At 60.3% G+C, this 19,467-nt stretch overlaps 5 protein-coding genes across 5 annotated transcripts; 2 read left to right on the top strand and 3 right to left on the bottom strand.

The window, feature by feature from the left end:
* Positions 1-767: 767 nt before the first annotated feature.
* A1Q1_06240 (STE/STE11/cdc15 protein kinase) lies at positions 768-6,068 on the bottom strand (the record flags this gene model as incomplete). The annotated part of the gene is made up of 1 exon (XM_014321449.1): positions 768-6,068. One exon carries the CDS (start codon positions 6,066-6,068, stop codon positions 768-770), a length of 5,301 nt encoding a protein of 1,766 aa, XP_014176924.1.
* An 8,238-nt stretch (positions 6,069-14,306) lies between these two features.
* Positions 14,307-15,628, top strand: A1Q1_06241 (uncharacterized protein; the record flags this gene model as incomplete). Its single annotated transcript, XM_014321450.1, has 3 exons — positions 14,307-14,340; positions 14,389-14,681; positions 14,720-15,628. 3 exons carry the CDS (start codon positions 14,307-14,309, stop codon positions 15,626-15,628), a joined length of 1,236 nt encoding a protein of 411 aa, XP_014176925.1.
* A 178-nt stretch (positions 15,629-15,806) lies between these two features.
* Positions 15,807-16,979, bottom strand: A1Q1_06242 (uncharacterized protein; the record flags this gene model as incomplete). The annotated part of the gene is made up of 1 exon (XM_014321451.1): positions 15,807-16,979. The coding sequence occupies one exon, from the start codon at positions 16,977-16,979 to the stop codon at positions 15,807-15,809; it is 1,173 nt and encodes a 390-aa protein (XP_014176926.1).
* Positions 16,980-17,612: 633 nt separating this feature from the next.
* A1Q1_06243 (uncharacterized protein) lies at positions 17,613-18,954 on the top strand (the record flags this gene model as incomplete). The annotated part of the gene is made up of 2 exons (XM_014321452.1): positions 17,613-18,065; positions 18,130-18,954. 2 exons carry the CDS (start codon positions 17,613-17,615, stop codon positions 18,952-18,954), a joined length of 1,278 nt encoding a protein of 425 aa, XP_014176927.1.
* A 14-nt stretch (positions 18,955-18,968) lies between these two features.
* On the bottom strand, positions 18,969-19,358 carry A1Q1_06244 (uncharacterized protein; the record flags this gene model as incomplete). Its single annotated transcript, XM_014321453.1, has 1 exon — positions 18,969-19,358. The coding sequence occupies one exon, from the start codon at positions 19,356-19,358 to the stop codon at positions 18,969-18,971; it is 390 nt and encodes a 129-aa protein (XP_014176928.1).
* Positions 19,359-19,467: the final 109 nt, after the last annotated feature.

Genomic DNA, 19,467 nt, shown 5'->3' on the forward strand with positions numbered 1-19,467 from the left:
CACGCCCCGCACGCCCCGCTCCCTCCCAGTCTCCCTCCCAGTCTCCCTCCCATTCATGATCTGACGCCTCAAAGACGCCCCCCAGTTGGCCCAGTTGGCCGTGAATTGTTCCGCCAGTGCCCCGCCCAGTGTCCCGCCCAGTGCCGTGCCACCGAGTTCCCTCGAGAGCCGCGGAAACTCTGTATACCCACTCCACTATAGCAAACTCGGGTTGCCCAGCTGACTCATGTAATTCTGGTAGACTCGTGTGCGACGCACGTACCCCACCTGACACACGGGCAATGTCGCCGTGGCTTAGATATGCTTACGCGCTAAAACCCTCTGGCCCCTCTCTATTCTCGTACGCGCGGTGCTGTGGCGTTCACATTTGATACACAGTTGCGTTTCCCAATTCCTCGGATCCTCGGCCCTAACGCATGCAACCACATGCTACTTGCTGCGCAATCTCAGTGTCTGGCGCCAGCCAGGTCCATGTTCCATGTTCCAGCGATCTCGTACCTTGCCAGACGACCCGAACGCGAGTACGTCGCACCACCCGGCTGATTTCTTTGGGGACACCCGCACACTTCTAGGTTGATCGGTGGCAAACTCTGCCTTTTGGGCCAATGCAAAGCGCTACATTCTACTACAGCACAACATAATTGTACAAATGGGGAGCGTGCCCTTGGAGAAGACACAAAGCTCTGTGAAAGATGATATGAGAGATAAAGCTGATGAAATGATGCCCTTTGAGATAAGAGAGAAAACTTTGTGATTGTGACGCTAGACTACATCACGATGCAGTCCTTGGGCGCAACGTCGTCGTCGTCCATGACGCCGTTCTTGTCCCGCTTCTCGCGCTTCATGCGGAGGCGCATGCTCGGCTTGCGGACGGGCTTGCCACCCTCGATCGGGGCGTGACGCATGACGGGCGGTGGGCCAGCGGACTCCTTCTCGTGACTGGGGCCGTCCTCATCAATGCGGAGGAGAGTCGTCGACGCGCCGCGCGGGTCGCGGACACACTCCTCGCTGCCCTCCGAAAGGCGCGAGCGCACAGAGCTGATGGTCTCGTGGCCGTTGGACGCAGGAGTCGGAACGGCGTCAAGGTGCGACCGCGAGTGGTTCGAGCCGGCACCCGTGGACCAGCGAGCACGCCTGTCGGGCTCGACAAGCGACGTCGTCGACGGAGCGAGAAGGCTGCTCTTCGAGCGGTTGCCGCGTCCGAAGAACCGGCCGGGGAAGCCAGACAGGCCGTTCGAGGTAGTCGGCGAAGTGTCTGCGAGGTACGGCGAGGTGGCGCGAGATTCGGGCGGCGTCGTGACAGCGGCGGCAAACTCTTGCTGATGAGCCAGGAGCGCGAGCTGCTCACGAACGTCGCAGCGAGGGCTAGCGCGGGCTGCGCACTTGGCGTGCGTGATGAGACCGCAGTTCTGGCACAGGTAGGCCGACTTCTTGACATTCTCGAGGCAGACATGGCAGGTGATGGCCTTGGCAAAGGTGGTCTTGACGAGACCATGGGCGCGGGCGCTCGAGGACTGGAGGCACTCCCGGCTCTGGGACGCCTGCGAGTGGAGCGAGACCATGGACATTTGCGCATACTTCTGAACATCGTTCTCCTTGGGAGTCGTGCTGAGATCGACGAGCGAAGTAGACGCGGAGCGAGTCGGAAAGATGCCGTTCGCTTCCTTGATGCGGACAGAGTCGGACACCTTGGGAATGTCGATCGGATTGGCAAAGATGCGCTGCGAATCGGTGCGCTGATCCTGGCTGACACGGCGGAGGAAGGGCAGGCTGTCCTGCGGGCTGAGGTCGATGTCGCCACGGGCGGCGCGGACCCACTCGTGCTCAAACAAGAGCGTCGCGGACGGGCGGTCTCCAGGCTCCTTGATGAAGCAGAGTTTGAGGAAGTCCTCGAGTTCGGGCGACGTCGGCGGGAGAGGAGGCATCGGGTCCTCGACGATGCGGAACAGAACGGTCATGCTGTTGCCGACATTGTGGTAGGGAGGCTTACCCGTCAACAGCTCAATGATAGTGCAGCCCAGCGACCAGATGTCCGAAGCAGGCGAGGCTCCAGCGAGCTTGATGATTTCTGGTGCCATCCAGTTGGGGGTGCCGGCGACCTCGCTGCTCTCAGCCTTGCCAATGCTTGCGCGCTCCGCGAAAGTCTCCACGGCGCGCATGTTGAGCGAGACACCAAAGTCGGACAGTTTGATATTACCATTCTTTGTCGACAGGATGTTGGCAGCCTTCAGGTCACAGTGAACGACGCCCTGCGAGTGCAGGTAGATGAGACCCTCAAGGATCTTGGCGACATACGAAGCAACAAGCCGCTCGTTGAAGTTGCCGAACGCCTTCAGGGTGTGTTGCAGGGAACCGTTCTCGACGAATTCCAAAACAATGTTCAGGAACTCGTTGTCGCAAGACATGCCCTCGTACTTGACAATGCCAGGGTGCGACAGCCGGGCCAAGAGTTCGACCTCGCGCATGACGTCGTCGATCTCCTTCTGCTGCATGCCAGCCACACGGATCCGTTTGATGGCGACCATCTGACCGTTGGTCAGGTTGAGCGAGCGGTACACAGCACCGAATTGACCAGTGCCTATGCGATTACCCAATTGGTAACGCATCGCCGGCTGGCCAGCCATGCTAAACTCCAGAATCTGGAGACTCGGGTATACCGCAGAGTCACGCGAAGTGAAGCTCAGGGTCGATGTCCGCCGGGTCGTGCTAGGCAGATTAACCATGGAGTGATTGTTGCGCATGTTCATGACTCGGTTGGCGTTGCTGATAGACATGGGTCTCAGGGGGAAGTCCTCAGACCGGCGGCGCTCTTGTTTGGTCAACGCGCGTCGGGTACCGTACGCCTCAGCGGCAAGGTTTGGATCGATGGGGATCGGGATGGATGACGACGACAGAGTCGACTGCATGCCCACACCCGGCGAGGGCGCACGTTTGGGCACATAGATCTTGCCGGTGACACTCGAACGACGAATTCGAGGTCTCGGTGGCAATTCGCCGGGGGCGCGCGCGGGACTGCGTGATCCAACCTCGTCTTCCTCGATGAAGCTGTCGTGCTGCAACTCGATGCTTTGCGTGCGTGCAGCTCGAGAAATGGGTCGAAGACGAGGGCTGTCCGACCGCAGACTGAGCGTGGTCGGGCCGCCAATGCCGGAACCTTCCAGAGCCGCGAGGGAAGCAGACAGGGCGAATCCCCGGGCCTCCTCCAGAGACGATGACAGTCGACCGTTCGGCGTCATGCCATGCTGGGCATGCAAGTCATCCGTGCTCGTGAGCAGCGTACCGATAATCTTGCGCCTCGCCTCCTGCAGCGTCTGTTCGCTCATGCGGCGGACGTTCGGAGGCAGCTCCGGCCGGACCGAGGGCGACGATCCGAGAGGGATGTCGATGGGTTCGACGTCCGTCGCGTCGATGGCACGCTGATCCTCGCCCGGGACGATGGGGATTGCCATCATGCTTGACCGGGAGTAGGACGATGCGACCTGAGAGTTGGTGCTGATGAGGCTCGGGGTCCGCTCGCGCTCCTGCAGCGGCGCGAGGTGGTACGACGACTGGGTGGACGAGATGCTGCTGCTCCAGTCGTGTCCAGACGCTCGCGGAGAGCTGGAATCATTGGCGAATGACACCTTGGAGTTGTGTATCGTGCGCATGGGAGGACGCGCAGTCGGCGGTGTGCCATTCTGGATGGCGGCGTTGGATCGAGAAGATGCGTTCGGCGTGGACGCGGCACGCGCAGGTGACAGCGGAGGGGTGGGTGAGAAGGACTGTTGTGACAACCGCGAAGGTGGAGCGTAAACAGACTTTAAGTTGGATCCTGAGGCGGCGGACGCGTGATCGCTCTCGGTGGAAGCCGTAAGTGACATTGTGGATCCGTTCATTGCCGCGGGTGTGGGAAGAACGCCATTGGTTGCCACCCCTTCCCGTCGAAGTCGCAAATCACTGGAACTGTTCTTGAGTGTCCGCTCGAGGGCGGTCCTGGATGCCATGGGCGTCGCGTTGTTCGAGGGCGCCGGCGTTTGCTCCGAGTGTGGTCGGCTGCGATCCTTCGGGATTGACGACTTGTTGACCGAACCTTCACCCCGGAGGTTCCGCTTCGACTTCTTCGCAGGCAAAACCACGGCCGAACCAGACATGCGAGCAAGCACCAGAATTGTCCTCGCCACCCTGGCCAGACCAGCTGGGGAATGCTCGTCCAAGTCTGCCATCGTGAAACTGTCGTTCTCAGATACCCCGATCTCGCTGCAAGCGGAAAGAAAGCGGTCAATGTTGGCGCGGATTCGAGCTTCGTCACGGGGCACCTTGACGCGTTGAATGTGAGCGGGCTGCGACGGGAAGAGCCGGTTGAAAAGGAAACACAGCAGGATGCCGTCACGAACGGCGCTAACAAACACTTTGCGCTCGTGAGCCTTTGCGGTCGCGGTGATGTTGCAAGCCCGCAGCTTCGCCTCCTTGACTTCGAGCGAGACCCCGGATTGCTTGCCACTGAGGATTTCACCTGAAGCTTCAGCCCAGGAGCTTCCCCAGGAACGTTCCATGCGCGCCAAATGGCCCAATCGGTCTTCCGAGATGCGCTTAATCTCGAGGTTACGCTCCGACGTCGAAAAGTTGGCGTGCCGCAATGCAGGAGTGAGGAGGTAGGTGATATATGTGCACGCGAACCGGAGGTGGTAATGTTCTTGTGACAAGAGCGAGTGGCGAGGTCCGTCTGGAAGGATAAGGCTGGTCTGGGAGAGACTGAGACTCGTGTGTGAACCGTTGATCAGACTGGAGCGCGAGTGCTGGAAGCTGGATGACGAAAGGCTGTATCCCGCGGGCGATAGCGATGACGCGCTCGGGTTATGCCTGTATACGGTATTCTGCAGTGTCTGAGCAGACCCACGAAGCGAGGAAGGCTCGCCGTTTGATCCACGCAATGCTGACTGTGATGGCGGACGCGACAGCGAAGAAGAGGAGGGACGCGACAAACCTCTTGTAGTTGCCGGGCTCAGATCTGGGAGACCGACCGAGCCGGCTGCGCTGTTGGATCCACTCGAGGGTCGGCTGTTATTCAGGAAATAGGAAGATGTGGGCGTGATAGGGGGCGACAATGTTGACCGCTTGGGCTGAGACAGAATTGATGGTGGCAGCTTTTCAATAGGCTTCAGTTCATCCTCGGGTGACGTGAGGTCGATGTCAGAAGGCGACGGTGTTTCAGACGAGTGGGGGGACACGGCACTTGTTGACCGATTTTTGTGGAAAAGCATGGCCAGTGAATGACGCCCACCCTTCTTCTTCTTGCCCACTGTCGCCGGTTTCTCATCCTCATCATCATCGTCAAGCAGATCCTTGCCCTTGCCCTTCTTAGCTCTCCGAGGTAAGGACGGTGTGGAGCGCGACGCTTTCAGCAGTGAACGCCCGAGATCAGTCTTTCGCGGTGGTGACGGAGACGGGGTGGACACGGTGGGCGGAAGGGGGGCAGTGGGGGTCGTGATGGAGGATGTCCGCACGGGAATCGAGGACCGAGGGACTTTCGAGGGGGTGGCTGACACATTGGTCGTGCTTGAGCGAGCAATGGTGTTCGCACGCGCAGCATAGTTCTTGTGTTGGTCATGCTGCTCGCGGAGGTTGGGAATCGACCGCGTCGGTTGCGGGACCGATGATCGCTTCCCCGGTCCTCCACCAAGCGCTCGGACGGCCTGCGATGCCGGCTCGGTGATGAAGTTCTTCAGCTTCGACCTGGCGCTCTGCGTCGAGGCCGCTGAAGACGTCGCCGAGGGGTTTACGAGGGTCGAGGTTTGCGGAAGGTCAACGTTGGAAGAGGAGAAGGCGGAGAGAAGATTCGATGAGGAGGCGGCTTTCACGTTGGGAAGGGGGAGGTCGGAGGTCGAGGACGAGGCCACCGGCTGGTCGTCGTTCATCAACTTGGAGGGCTTGCGCCAGAGCGACTTCATGCGCCGCGGCGGGATCGGTGGCGGACGCACACCGGCGTCCGCGGTGTTGGTAGACATTTGCTGCTGCTCCCGACTATCCGTTGTAGACGATGGTGTCACCAATAGATGCGGGGGCTGCGGTTGGGTGCTCGCGGCAAGCATGGGAGGGAAGGTCACAGTACTCGGCCGTCGAGCAAGCGTTCATGGACTCTTTAGAGGGTGTCGAGGGAAGGTAGGGCGGGGGATAAACACTGCTGCCGGCAGATAAGGTTGGACTTCCTCTTGCTGTCAGACGGGTCGTCGATGCGGGGAGGAACGACTCACCTCGCAACCTTCAGTCACTTTCAAACTGGACGTGATCGAAGTGCACGGGCTGTGATCTGCAGAAAGGCGTTAGCATCTGTTACGAGACACGGAATCCAGAATGGAAACGCGAGTACGTGCACAGACAAGTGACGAGCGACGAAGGAAAACAGACAGTGATGGGAAGCATGTCCTGCCGGCGGCAGCTGGTCTTGTCCCGATACGTGCTGACACCCGGTGCGATTATATCGAGAAGCGCGACAGCACCGACCGCCTGTTCACCCTAGACGGAGGCGCAACTCGGCGACTGTAATAGGGTGCGGGGCGCGGCGGCTTGGCTGAGCGGGGCACACCGGACCGTCGATTGTCAAACGGAGCAAGGGCGCCCTGAGACAACGACGGGGCTGAAGGAAGACACCGTTTGTACGCCTGACAAAGACGGGGTGAAGCGGTGGACAGCAGGCGCTGCAAAAGCGCTACCTCTCACACAGCGGCCGTGCAAGATTGTCTTCCTCGCATTTCGAAGGCGTTCACGCGTGCACAACCAAGTCACGGGGAACAATAGGGAACACAGTTCGGCAGGCGCGATGCAGAGGCGCAGAAAGGTGCTGGGGAAGACGCCTCTCATTGTCTCGCATGACCGGATCTGGCTGCTTCCGGGGGTTCCACCCGCGCCGCAAGCCGCACCGCGTTTCGTCCGGAGGGAAGGCAAGGAATTCGAATACTCACCCAGAGCGTTATGCCTTGAAATGCGTCCAGCTCGCGAGTGCGTAAATGTCACAAGTTTCCGGGAAGCGCAGTTTGTCGCAGATCGCCAGATTCGCAGGCGAGAGAAAAGTCGACCGTGTGCGAGGGTCAATCTGAGTGAGAATGCGGCGGAGGAAGATTGAGGGTGGGAGGAGGAAAGGGGGGGGAAGAGGGGGGACAATGTCGCGGCCAGGCGGTGGGCTGTTACGGGCTGTCGTGACCGGGTCTGTCAGATGAGGGAGACGACTGTCGTCGATGTCGATGTCGACGAGGACGGGGAGAGGGATGCCGGTGTCGCCTTGGGGGTGTGGTGTGTCTAGATGGGGACTGGGAGTTATGCACAATGCAGAGACGAAGGTAGAGGAAGAGCGAAGTGAAGGAGCGCGGTGCGTACGCTGGGCTGGGCTGGCTGGGCTGGCTGGGCTGGGCTGGACTGGCTGGGATGGGTGGACTGAACCGGTGGTGGATCAGGATTGCAGTCGCTTGCTAGGACCGGCCATGTCTGAAGGCGCACAGGGGGCAGGGAGGGTGAAGAGAACCGCCAGAAGGGCCAGGCAGGACACGAAAGTCGCTCTAGACGCCCAGCGCTCGACAACCAGGGAACCGACGAGGGGCAGCCGCGGGGCAGGGAGCAAAGGGCAAAGGGGGGGGGGCATCCAACCCCAGCACCAAGGGCGCACGAGGGCCTCGAGGCGTCCAGGGCGCAAAGGGACACCCAGAGGGATGCACAGGGTCCACCCCCAGGGAACCCGCCGCGGCCACGAGGCGAAAACGGCCAACAAGGGGGGCGTTTACGTGAGCTTGTCTTAAGGGTCCGACGTACCCGTCCATCATTAATATCTCCCAATTCACCACCCACCAAGCTAATTATCCCATTAGTCGTCGTCAAGCATTATCACCCACCCAGTCCGACACAGCGTTGTAATCCTCCTCCTCTACCCACCAGACATCTCTCTCACTCATCAATCAGGACACTACCTTTTTTTCTCCGTCCCACCGAGGGGGCCAAGGCTCCCCTGTCTCCTGTCTCCGCACACAATCCCTCGCCACTCGCCGCCGGCTACGACTGCCCGACTGACTGCCTGACCGATCTACAGCAATCCTCTCATGCCAGGTGCTCCCCGAACCGCACCCGGTAGACTGAGCAGCCGTACCGACACGAAACGCGCGCGGGTCCCGGTGACACCACCGAAGAGAGATGTGTTTGAGGTCGTGTAGGTCGTGTCTGTGGCACGGCACGACTCTATCGCCGCACCTGCAATCTGCCGACTGACTGTCTGACTGGCTGACGGCGCGCCACGACGCAGCCCGCACGTCGCATCTCATCACATTTCGTTGTTGTGTCGTCCGTCGTGTCTGATGCGCATCGCACATGCTCCTGACCCTCCTGCCATGCTACCAGGTACTCACAGGAACTGGCAGGAACGGGAGTCGAGGCACTCACGGCCGTGCCGCCGTGCCAGCTACCAAGGCGTGCCTCCAAGCGTCCATGCCAGTGCCACGAGTTTCCACGCCGAGTACCCGGAGCCTACCTTGAAGCTTACCTGGAGTTTGTTAGGTTTGGGCGGACCCTTCTGCTCCCTTCTCTGCGTGCGGCCAGAACACGCACAAGCTCGGCATCAGCGTGGCTAAGCATGGGTCCATCGGTTCCACAGGCTACAACTTTGAAGGGTCCGCTCGACACCTCCGTACCCCCCCGCACCTCCGTTCCTTCGGGGCCTGGCGGGTTGCGTCTGCAAGCGGACCTGAACGTAGCTCTCCTGGAGCAGCTGGATTTGTATTCTACGACTTTGCATTCCACCACGTGTCGGAATATTTGAATAATTACATCCTGAAGTTCAACACATCCATTCGGCCCCCCTCGGTTCGTGGCAACGTACTTGCGTATGTAACACATAACGAGATATCATTGTGTGTTGACACCTAACCCGCGTGTAAGGACGGGTACACATCCGTGCATTCAGACCACGGCATGCCGACACCAGCTTTCCCAAATGCCACAATGAAAACGTCCGTCGAGCCCTCATCCCTCCCCCCTCGGAGCTAGGGATTGAACTTGCCGTGCCTCATCTTCCCCTCCTGCCATGAAAAAGAAACGGAATTGGATTCTGGATGGGTCGCTGAAAAGGTCTGCTGCGTACCTTGCGTGCTCTGGGTTCGGCGGACCCTCACCATTGCTCGGTGTGGAGCAGGAGACCAGGATCCCAGCTGGATTTCAACGCAAAACCCTCCTCTCCCTGATTCCATTCTGAGATTGATTTGTATTTCTCTCGGAACGGATTTGGAAAGAGATATCAGGATAGGTTTTCTGTTCCGCTCCTTCCTCCGCTTCCTTCTGAGGGCGTCGTCGGTGTTGCGCCGGCCGGTGCCGCGGCGCATGCGGGATGGTTTCTGCCGATTCTGCCAGGTACGCTGGGCGACAGCCCACAGGCCCACCGAGCTGTGAAGCTGCGCTCGTGGCCTGTCGTGGTCACTGAATTCTTTCAATTCCAGTCATGGGCCGATGACATCGATATGTCCCCCAAGACCACAGGCCGAGGAACCCGAATGGTCGAACGTGTGCCACGAGTGCGCTGGCCTACATTGCCTCCATCTCGACAGCTGCTGCAGTAGTTCGGCCTGGGGTTGGGAATATCTCCCTGAACCATGCGCTCGCAGCCTGGCCAGCCAGCACTGCAGCTCACGGAGCTCACTGAGTGCGCGCAGGCGTACGCACTCCTGTTTTTCCGTGCTGATCCCCAAACCCTTGAAAGGCGTCCTGGCAGGGTGGTGGCGCGGATGTACCCCCCCTAACACCAGCAGAGTGCACTTTTGCTTGGCCACTCCATCTGGCTGCGGACTGCAAACACTTGTTCGTACAAACCAACCACATCGCATATGCAGCTGATCATCAGTCTTCGATCGTAGACTGCGCGTCACTGAAACTTGAGCCACCGATGCAGCGGCGTCCCCCATGGCGTGCACATGGCTTGCACCCGACCCTAATGTCCCTAATGTACCGGCCCCGCAGAGTGAAGAGGTGCGAAGGTTTCGCAGATTTCGACACATACCTCGCCTACGTTGACTGAATTGATCACGGGTGCGCCGCCGTACCCGGCCTACCCCGACCACGAGAGTGAAACCTCGGCTTGAACCTCGAAATTTGGTGCGATTTGCTTAGCGTGCGCCATGCAAGTGCGCCAGCGTTGCGCCAGTGTGCACCAATATGCGCCAGCGTCCTCTCATACAATACAGTTCCCCATTACAAAACCCCACTTGCGCCACCAAAGGCAAGACTAGAGCACGCCTCTGGGCCCTCACACCCCTCAACCCCAAGCCATGGCGCCGTTCCAGCCATGTGCTCCGTGATCATCCAGATATCGTTCGATCGTCCGGACCTCGAGCGCTTCGGGTGAATTTTCCCATACTCTGGTCCCTCTGGTCCCTCTGGTCCCCACCACTTCGTCCATCGACATGAAGCTTGAGCGCCGAGGCTACTGTAGTGCGGAGCGTCCCCATGCCGCACCTGCACCGGCTGACGATGGCGACTATCCCCAGTCCATTTCATCCATGACGCATGGGCCGATGCAGCTGGTGACATACTAAGCGCAGCGGATCGCGGCGCCCAGTTGGCCAGGAGCCCAGTACCCGGGTCATCACATCATCCATTATGTCCAGGTGCGCGAGTAGTGGGCCGGATCTGGCCAAGCCTTGACAGAAATGAAAGGTGACTCCCCGAGTTCCACAAGAGAATTACCCATCCCTTTCAGCCAAGGCTCGTTTCACAATGAAATGCTCGACTGCCAGCATTCCAAACCGTTGCCACCGTAGCACCGTTTGCACCGCGGTAGTGCGATAGTGTGCACCTGCGACCATTCTGAGCAGAGTAGTGTGGGAATCCTCAAACACGCTGGACCAGCCACGCCCCGCCGGGCCCAGTGCACAATCCGCACTTACGTGAGGGGGGGCGCCCACCTGACTCACTCGCAGGCGCGACTGACTTTCTCGTGTGCTCTGGGAAGTTAGGGCCCATCGAATCCGATTCTGGCATGGAGACGAGACATCAACAATCCCACAACATGGAGGCAGGTGACATACCCGACTTTGCTGCTTCGCCATCGTCAGTGGCGCGCTCTGCGCAGCACAGCTGCATTCGACATGGCGACATGAATGCGACGCCTATTCCACGGGCCAGCATGCCGGAACATGACTGGCATGAATGCTGAATGGCGTTGCGTAAAGGCGTCAGTCGCGGCGGACATGGCAATGGCCAGACCATGTGAATAGCAGTCCGTGCTGAATACATGAATGCGTTGAAACGGGTCTGACACGAAGACAGGCGACACATCCACCCCTGGCGTCCCCTTGTGTCTCGTCGCCCAGTCTTGCTACAGTAGTCTTGCTTTTGGCTCAATTCTGCGCAAACTTGTGCACGATGCATCCCCCAGACTCGCCATGTTCCGAAAGCTAACTGCGGTCATGTCGAGTCGTTTCTGTCAGTCCTGGGGCAAGACTCGGGTGGCCGCCGGACAGTGCCAGAACGAAAAGAACCAACTGCCCACCAGTGGCCAAGACTGACGACTCCCCCTCCCCCATTGCGCCCGAAAGAGCAGGAGAGGGGACGGACCTGACTTCGCCCTGCTCGCCCTGCTTTGGTCATATAGATCTGCATCGGAGCACGGGGAGCCATGAAATGGCGGGACCTCCCCGCCGCGTCCTCGCGTCCTCGCGTCCTCGGGGTCGTGGTAACTTGCTGGCTTGCTGCCGTATGCCTTTTGCGTGCGAGAAATTGGATCCTTGGGCACGCTTCAATGTCTCGGACGCTGGCACGGTATGCACGGAGAGGGGGGCATCGCTTCGGCGCAGGCGCAGGCACTGGGCTGAGTGCACCATGGAGTGCACCATGTGAGTCCTGTGAGTTCCAGCACGGCGCCGCAGCATGCTCCGAATTGTCCAAGCCGAACAAGTTCGTCGCGATGTACCTACGTTCCCAGCGTAGTGGAGCGCGTCGTGCGATGATTGTTGTTTTGGGGCAGGCGGTATGTCACTCGTACCACACGTTGAATTGTGCCCAGTAGTGCGCCAGTGCGCGCTTCTTCCCCAATACTCGATCCGTCGTTGGTGGCGTGAGAGAACAGCCTGCAGCGCTGCAGCCACACATGACCCGGGCCAGACTTTCGTACTTTTGGAGGTCTGGGGCAAGCACCGCTCCGTGTGGGGAACATTGGGACGCTAGCCATGACCGTGTCCGCGTGTCCGCCGGCGTGCATGACCGCGCCTGCACTCAGCAGAGGGGTTCCGTCAAGGAACCGAGACCCACTTTCGTCGCGCGATGCTGTAATCTGCCCCTCCTGGAACCCTCCTGGGTCGCTGCTATCCGCGGTACCGAAACGTAATACATTCACAGTGCACACCTGGAAGATCCCAGCGTCTGCGCGTCGGCGCATATTATGTGATGCGATGGTTTGTTTACATCTCAAAGCATGCAGTCATGCGGTGCTTCCCGTCTGCACTGCAGCGGCCAGCGGGGCCAGTTTAGCCAGCGGAGCTGGCCAAGTGGCGCAGTGGCGTCGTCGGATGCGTCTTCGGATGCTCGGGAGGCTGCGGGGCCGCTCCGTCCGGAGCAGTGCTGGGCCGACATGCAGTCGACATGCACCAAACTCTGGGTACGGCTTCAATGCAGCCTGCGGTCCGTCCACACCCATGTTCGCGGTGCACCCCATTTCTGCAACCCCGCTCCGTTCCGCTCCTTCTGGCCCTCGGACCCTCTCGGCGCCCTCGCGGATCGGCACTTAGCACTTCAACGTGACTGTGCGGCGCCACGATGCCGTTGTCTGACTAGCCCAGTGCCACGGTGTGCGGCGTGCACGGGGCCGCGGAGCTCGGAGCGTCGAACCCGTGCCGCCGCACCCCCGCGCCACGCTACTGCGTTCGAGCCCATCGCCCTGCCGCACCTTCACCCCTTGCGCTAGCGCCAGCAAAGTTTACCGCTGCATCGCATAGTGCATGCATCTCGTGCATCTCGCCCCTGCTGCTCTGAACTTATAGTTATGCTTCTTACGTTTCGGAAGGCTGCGATTATGATATCGCCACCGCGTCACTGAATCACGGGTCCGCGGGGCGCCTGGGTGGCTCGAACGGGGTCGCGCGGGGCGGACGCGTGATCGTGATCACTGGCCTTCCCGGCGTCCCCGCGAGCACGTCACCAGCACCGAGCTGCTCGCCCGACAAACCTCGCCCGATAACCGAGGATCCGTACCGGATGACTGAGCAGATCTTGGACTGCGTGTATCTACGGGCCGGCATACCCTCAATATCATTTGTAAGGGAAACCATTGCTGACCCGCCAAACTTCCGCCTGCCGCATAGTGGGAGCGCAGTACGTGTGCGCACGTCCGCGTGAGACAGCCGCCACCCAGTACTGCACATCCGCGCTCCAGTACCAATCGCATTGGGGTGGGTGTCGGAATGCAAACGCGCTCGATGAGCAAGAAATGGGCCGAGGGGTGTGTCGCTTGTTCATGCCCGCCGGTCTGCCCATGTGCTCTCACCCATCGAGCGAGCTTATACGCGACAAAAGTCACAGATATATGTAAGGTGGCCTGTCAAGTCCCGACGGAAGCTAGGCAGCACGGATGCCCCCCTCCCACTGATCAGTCAGACGCGCGATATGGTGGCGTCGCGATATCCTAGACTCGCGATAAGCTGATCACACAGCTGACTGTGCCCCCGGGTCCCCGGATCCGGACTAGAGGACTAGAGTTAACGCTCCAGTTATCGCATCACACTTCACAGTTGGGCCGAGAAGGAAAAGAACTCTGCGTGACGGCGGGTGCCCCGCTGAGCTCCGCCATGCATGTCACGGCGTTGCGCATATCCCATTTCATGGCGAGTATGCTCTTGTGATCGGCGACTTTTACGCTTTTCGCTCTGCATTCTGATCGTGGAATGGCTCCACACGTGCAATCGACTGGTGTGATTGCAGATTACGGAGGCATCGGTGACTGATATTCGGCGTGCTTACATGTCTTACAAAGAGATGGACCTCGGCGAGGGCTCAGACGCGTCCCCGATGCTGCTGATTACGCGCTGCGCTTGACACTTCCGACGCCATCAGCGCCATATGCGCCATCGGACGTGCAAACGGATGTACCGTGGCCAACGAGAAGCTTGCAATCAGCCTTGGCAGACAACGTCGGTGTCTTGATCCCTTGCCCGACGGCCACCCACAATTTCAGCCGGTTGTGGAGCTGTGCCTGGGAGATTACCGCAGAGATATTATCAGCGCTTCACTTTGCGCTGCAACTCTCTTCTTCGCTTCGTTCTCTTCACCACAAACTCCACACCTCTGCAAAAAGCCAGCTGAGCACCATGTCGGACGTCAAGAACATTGTCATCATTGGAGGTGAGCTTGGGTGCTGTGAAGACTTGTAAACACTTTCCTGACTCCCAGCCTCGGCTGCTGGCCACAGTGTCGCCAACGGTATTGCGAACAACCTGCCTGAGAACTACCGCGTCATCCTCGTCGAGCGCAACACGTATGTCGTCTGGTCGCCCGGAACTGTGCGCCAGATCGTCGTCCCCGGCTGGGAGGACAAGAACTTCCAGGTCGAGGTGAAGCAGGAGCGATTCTTCCCTGCCGGCTCGCGTCACCAGGTTCTTTGCCCCAACTCGGTTGTGGAGCTGAAGAAGAACTCTGTGGTTCTTGAGAAGCCGTTCGAGGGCTCCACTGAGCTCCCCTTCGAGGTATGTTTCTGGCCGCTGAGATCTGCTGACAATATCAGAAGTGCGTCATCGCCACGGGTGCCCAGCAACCCCCGCCAATCGGTGCCGAGCCCGGCAGCAGCATCGAAGACTTCAAGGCGCACCTGCGCAAGATGCAGGATGCGTTCAAGAAAGCGCAGAAGATCCTGATCATCGGCGGCGGTACTGTCGGCGTCGAGGTCACGGGCGAGCTCACGACGGAGTACCCCGGTAAGCCGATCACGCTAGTGCACGACGACCCCGCCGGTCTGCTCGGCCCGACGCCCCGCTCCAAGCCCGGAGACGAGTTCTACCAGGCGCCGACGTACGGCAAGCTCTCTGTGTCGCTCGAGAAGCAGCTGGCCACGCGCAATGTGGAGGTCATGCTCGGCGAGCTCGTCGACCTGCCCGAGGGCACCAAGTCTGGCCTGCTCGACAAGATGACGACCTTCAAGACGAAGAGCGGCAAGGAGATCGAGGCCGACTGCGTCTTCGTCTCGATCGGTAACCGCGCCAACTCGCAGATCGTCAAGGCGGCCGACCCTGGCGCCCTGTCCGAGGTGCAGTCGCGTATCCTCATTGACGAGTTTTTCCGCGTCCAGGCGTCCAGCGACGACTCGCCCATGAGCGGCGAGTACTATGCGCTCGGCGACGTCTGTGCCAACGCCGACTGGAAGACGGTCGTGTGCGTCGGAAACCAGGCGCCCGCGCTTGCCAAGAACATCCTGGCTGAGGTCCATGGCCAGGCGCCGACGGCCTACAAGACCTCGCCCCAGACCGCCATCTGCGTCCCGCTCGGCACACAGGGCGGAGCAGGCGTCATCCCCCTGTATGGCTTCGAGATCCCCATGCCCGGCTTCATCATGGGCATGAAGTCGAAGGACTTCTTCTCGAGCAAATCATTCTTCCCTCGCTTCAAGGGCGACGAGAAGCTTGCTTTCTCCGGTTGAATGGTCTAGACACCCCCACAGTCTCTGCGCAATATACATAGATGCGACCTTCATTGTACTCTCTAGATTCTCATGCATGTCTATACGTATCAGAGCGGGTGCACGGGGGTGAAGTCGCGCCACACCGGCGGTGGATCGGCCCGGTTGGGAAAGTAGATACCGTGGAGTGCTGCGAGCGTCATGCCGAACTCGAGGCCGTGCTGGTCGTTAGTATATCGACAAGTGTCTGACTCACGCTCTCTGTCATGGCAGGGGTTACAGTGGAGAACAGGCTGTCCAGGAGCGTCCACATCCCTCGAGGCCGGGAAGGCACGCGCGCCATGTCGGCCTCTGTCGGGCGACCCAGTCCGTCGCAATATGCCTCCCACAAGTTGATGTCGTCGGAAGCCGAGGCCGTCGCAGGGCCCTCGTCCCGTGTCTCGACAGACTCGGGGTCAGCATAAGTAGTGGGCACGGCTACGCCGGCATCGTTGCTCCATCCGAAGCCGGCAGCAACGAAGTCTCGTCGCTGGTAGAATCCGACGAGATCCTCGAACGGAGAAGGGAGCTCGTCGTCGGACTCAACCCGGTCCTCCAGTACGGCCACGACGAAGCTGAGCTCGTTCCGGATGCTCCGGTCCCTCAAGCGCTGGCAGACGTCCCGGAGACCCCGAACGGTCAGGCCGCGTTCGAGTGACGCATTCCAAAAGTCCTCATCGTCGGCCGCGCTCCCATCGTCCGACCTGTCGGTGCTGGGAGTGTCGTCGCTGGGAGCCTGGAACCGGACCGTTGGAGTTGTGAAGGGGGGCGGGGCGCCGCTACGCCGGGCACGAACCCGGGTGGGGGTCGTCGACCGAGCAATCTGCCGGGCCGGCGTGACCACGGGCGACGCAGCGGACTCGGCTTCAACTTCCTCGCCCTGGCTCTCGGTTTGGGCACCTGTGCCGCCAGAGGTCAGGAGGAGTTCTTCACTTGCCTCGCTCCCCGAGGTAACCCTCTGCGGCACAGGCGTGCTGGGGGGGTCGTACTCGAAGTTCATGAAGGCGCCATGCGGGGCGGGCGTGTATCGCTGCCCCGTACGGGCGACCTTGGGCGTGCGCTCGGGTGTGCTCTCGGGCGCGCTCCCGGATGCCTCACAGCCACTGTCCGTGTCGTTATTCTCGGTGCGCTTCCGTTTGCGCCGCATGTCCCGCCCCTCGTCGTCCTCGGGAGACGTGAAGAAGTACCGCTTTGGCTTTCCACCGTTCTTGAGGCGTGTTGCTTCTCGCTCTGCCTTGGCGGTGCGGGCTTTCACGCGGGGCGGCTCGGGGGAGGAGTAGCTTGGGGAGCCGCGGCGGCGGCTTAGACGCTGGGAGCGGCGTGGTTTGGCCATACTGTTGGTGTTGTTGGTGTTGCTGAGAAGAAGAGGCTGCTTGGGTCTGCTAACCTCCTTAAGTATCTTGCAAACAGGCTGCTCTGCTTGTTCTGCTGTGTGCATATCAATGACGAGTGTGTGTCCCCCTAGGAAGGACACAGGTGTAGTGAGTGAACATATTGTCGGAGGACAGCACTTCCGCTGAGCACACTGGTCAAGGTGTTGCTTGCTGATATGAATGCCTTTCCTGAGTAAGTGTGTGCACAGCAGCAGCGGACAACAGCGCGTTTCATTGGGAGCGGTGCTCTATGTCAGGCTTTTCATGTCATTGTTGCTGCTGCCCCGGTCATTGTTCAACAGCGCAATACCGTCATGAAGACGTAGTCTACAAGCGAAGCATGTACAGTAGCCCTTTACTTGTAATGTGTATCCTGTTGGGCGTATTGTTCAACCTATCACCGCGCTCTAGCGTCAGCGCAAGCCGAGTCCTGCGATGTTATGGCCGTCAGATAGGCCGTGACTGCCACTCGGCGATCGGCGGGTGGAGGTATTTGCCACCGCGATATCTCGGTTAATTGACGTCAGACATCGCGACGGCGTCTCGACTTCCGACCTTCCTCAACCAACTCCGTCTCTCGGGCAGCCACGACGATGCCGACGACATCGTCCCTCCACGCGCTGATAGCGCACTACTTAGCGACAAACTATCCCGCCGCACTCCCCTCTTTCCTCTCCTCGACGAACACGCCCGCACCCGACCTCTCCAACCCACCAGTGCCCGACCTCCAAACACTAGTCTCGGATGGACAGTCCTACGAGCTCGCGCGCCAGCTTGGCTCATCCTCTATTACGCAGGACGGGGAGGGATGGAATGCACCGCTCGAGAAACTCGCCCAGGTACCGCTACGTGAGGGCGATGGGCTGAAGCCGGCCCGGGAGATCCCAGTGTTAACGACGGGCAACCTGCTGGCTCTTGCGACGGGACTGATCCCGGAACGAGAATTCGATACGGCGTCTGCGGAGTATAGGGCGCGATGGAGGGCGGGTGTAGTCGTCAGCAGTGCCGATAAGGGCGTGCGCGTCCTCGACTATGAGAGCGGAGAGGTGAGTCGCCCGTCAGCGTCAGGAGGAAGACAGCTTCAAGAGCCGCGTGAAAGCTGACCAGCAGGAGAAACACCTACTGCACCCGCACGCCTCGCCCGCGATCAGCCTAGCGCTCCACCCAACGCATAGACGCTACCTCGTCTCGGGGGCCATGGACGGGTCCACCGTCATCACGGACCTAGTCACGTCCACGCCGGTACAGACCTTCCAGCAAACGAAATTCGTCGTGCGCGTCTGTTTCTCCCCCGACGGCCGCTGGCTGTCCACAGCAAGCTACGACCGCACCATCAACGTGTACGAGAACACGCACAGCCCGTCCCTCGGCGTGCGCGCGGATGAGTACCACGCCGCAGCCGAGGAGGGAGGTGTAGGCGATGAAGTACCCATCATTGACCGGGACGACGACCCGGAGCTAGCGTGCGAGCCGGGGCTGGGGTATGTGCTCCGCCACACCGTGAAGACGGAGGGGAACCCGGAAGCTGTCCTGTTCCACCCCAAGTCTGAGTGGATGATCTGGACAGAGAGGGGCGGGTTTGAGATGAAGTATCTCCGTCTGCCGGGCGAGCGCAGCGAGCGCGGCGAGCGTGGCGAGTCGGTGATCGGGGTAGGGACCGGGGCCGGGACCCAGAGTGCTGGTGAGGACGTGGCCATGGACGGAGTGGACGGAACCGAGGGAGTGAAGCCCTGGGACATTCGGAGCAAGAGCTTCAACGCGCACCCGGGCGACACGCACGTCTCCTTCTCCGTGCTCGACATGGCCCTCCACCCCTCAGGCAGGATGATCGCGTGTGTGACGGGCGACCACGCGAGTGGCGGCGAGCGCGTGCTCGTGTACGGCACGGAGCTGGACGAGGTGAGTTTGAGCTCTAGTCTTGAGCACGAGTCTTGAGCTCTAGTCGGATCCTAGTCGGATCCTAGGCCTAGCTGAGCGAGCTGAGCGAGAACGGTGGTAGCTGACATCAGACACAACGTCTTGCCAACGTGTTCACTGGGTCTGAGAGCGACGCGTACGTTCTCCCCCGCGTCGCTTGGACGGGCGACGGGACCGGCGTCGTCACGTCCACGCCTGGGGGTGAGCTCGTCCTCTCCTCGCTTGACGGGAGGGCCGGTACGCGGCTCAAGATCCACGGCCGCGACGAGCGTGCCTCCGACGTCGTGAGGGATCTCAAGGTCGTGGGCGAGGACGACTGGAGCGTCGTGTCCGTCGGGTACGACCGGACTGTGCAGATCACCTCTGGACGAGTGTAGAGCAGAAGGTGGATTAGGAATGCATGCAGCTTGAAGCAGACACATGAGGGCTATGAGAGGTATGAGAGATATGGGATGGTGTGGTGGAACATGAAGACGTCTGACTGACTATACACGGGTGTGGTGCAAAGCATGGAAGGTGGTAGTGACACAA

Source organism: Trichosporon asahii (genome assembly GCF_000293215.1).
Source record: "Trichosporon asahii var. asahii CBS 2479 unplaced genomic scaffold scaffold00075, whole genome shotgun sequence".
Lineage (NCBI taxonomy): Eukaryota > Fungi > Basidiomycota > Tremellomycetes > Trichosporonales > Trichosporonaceae > Trichosporon > Trichosporon asahii.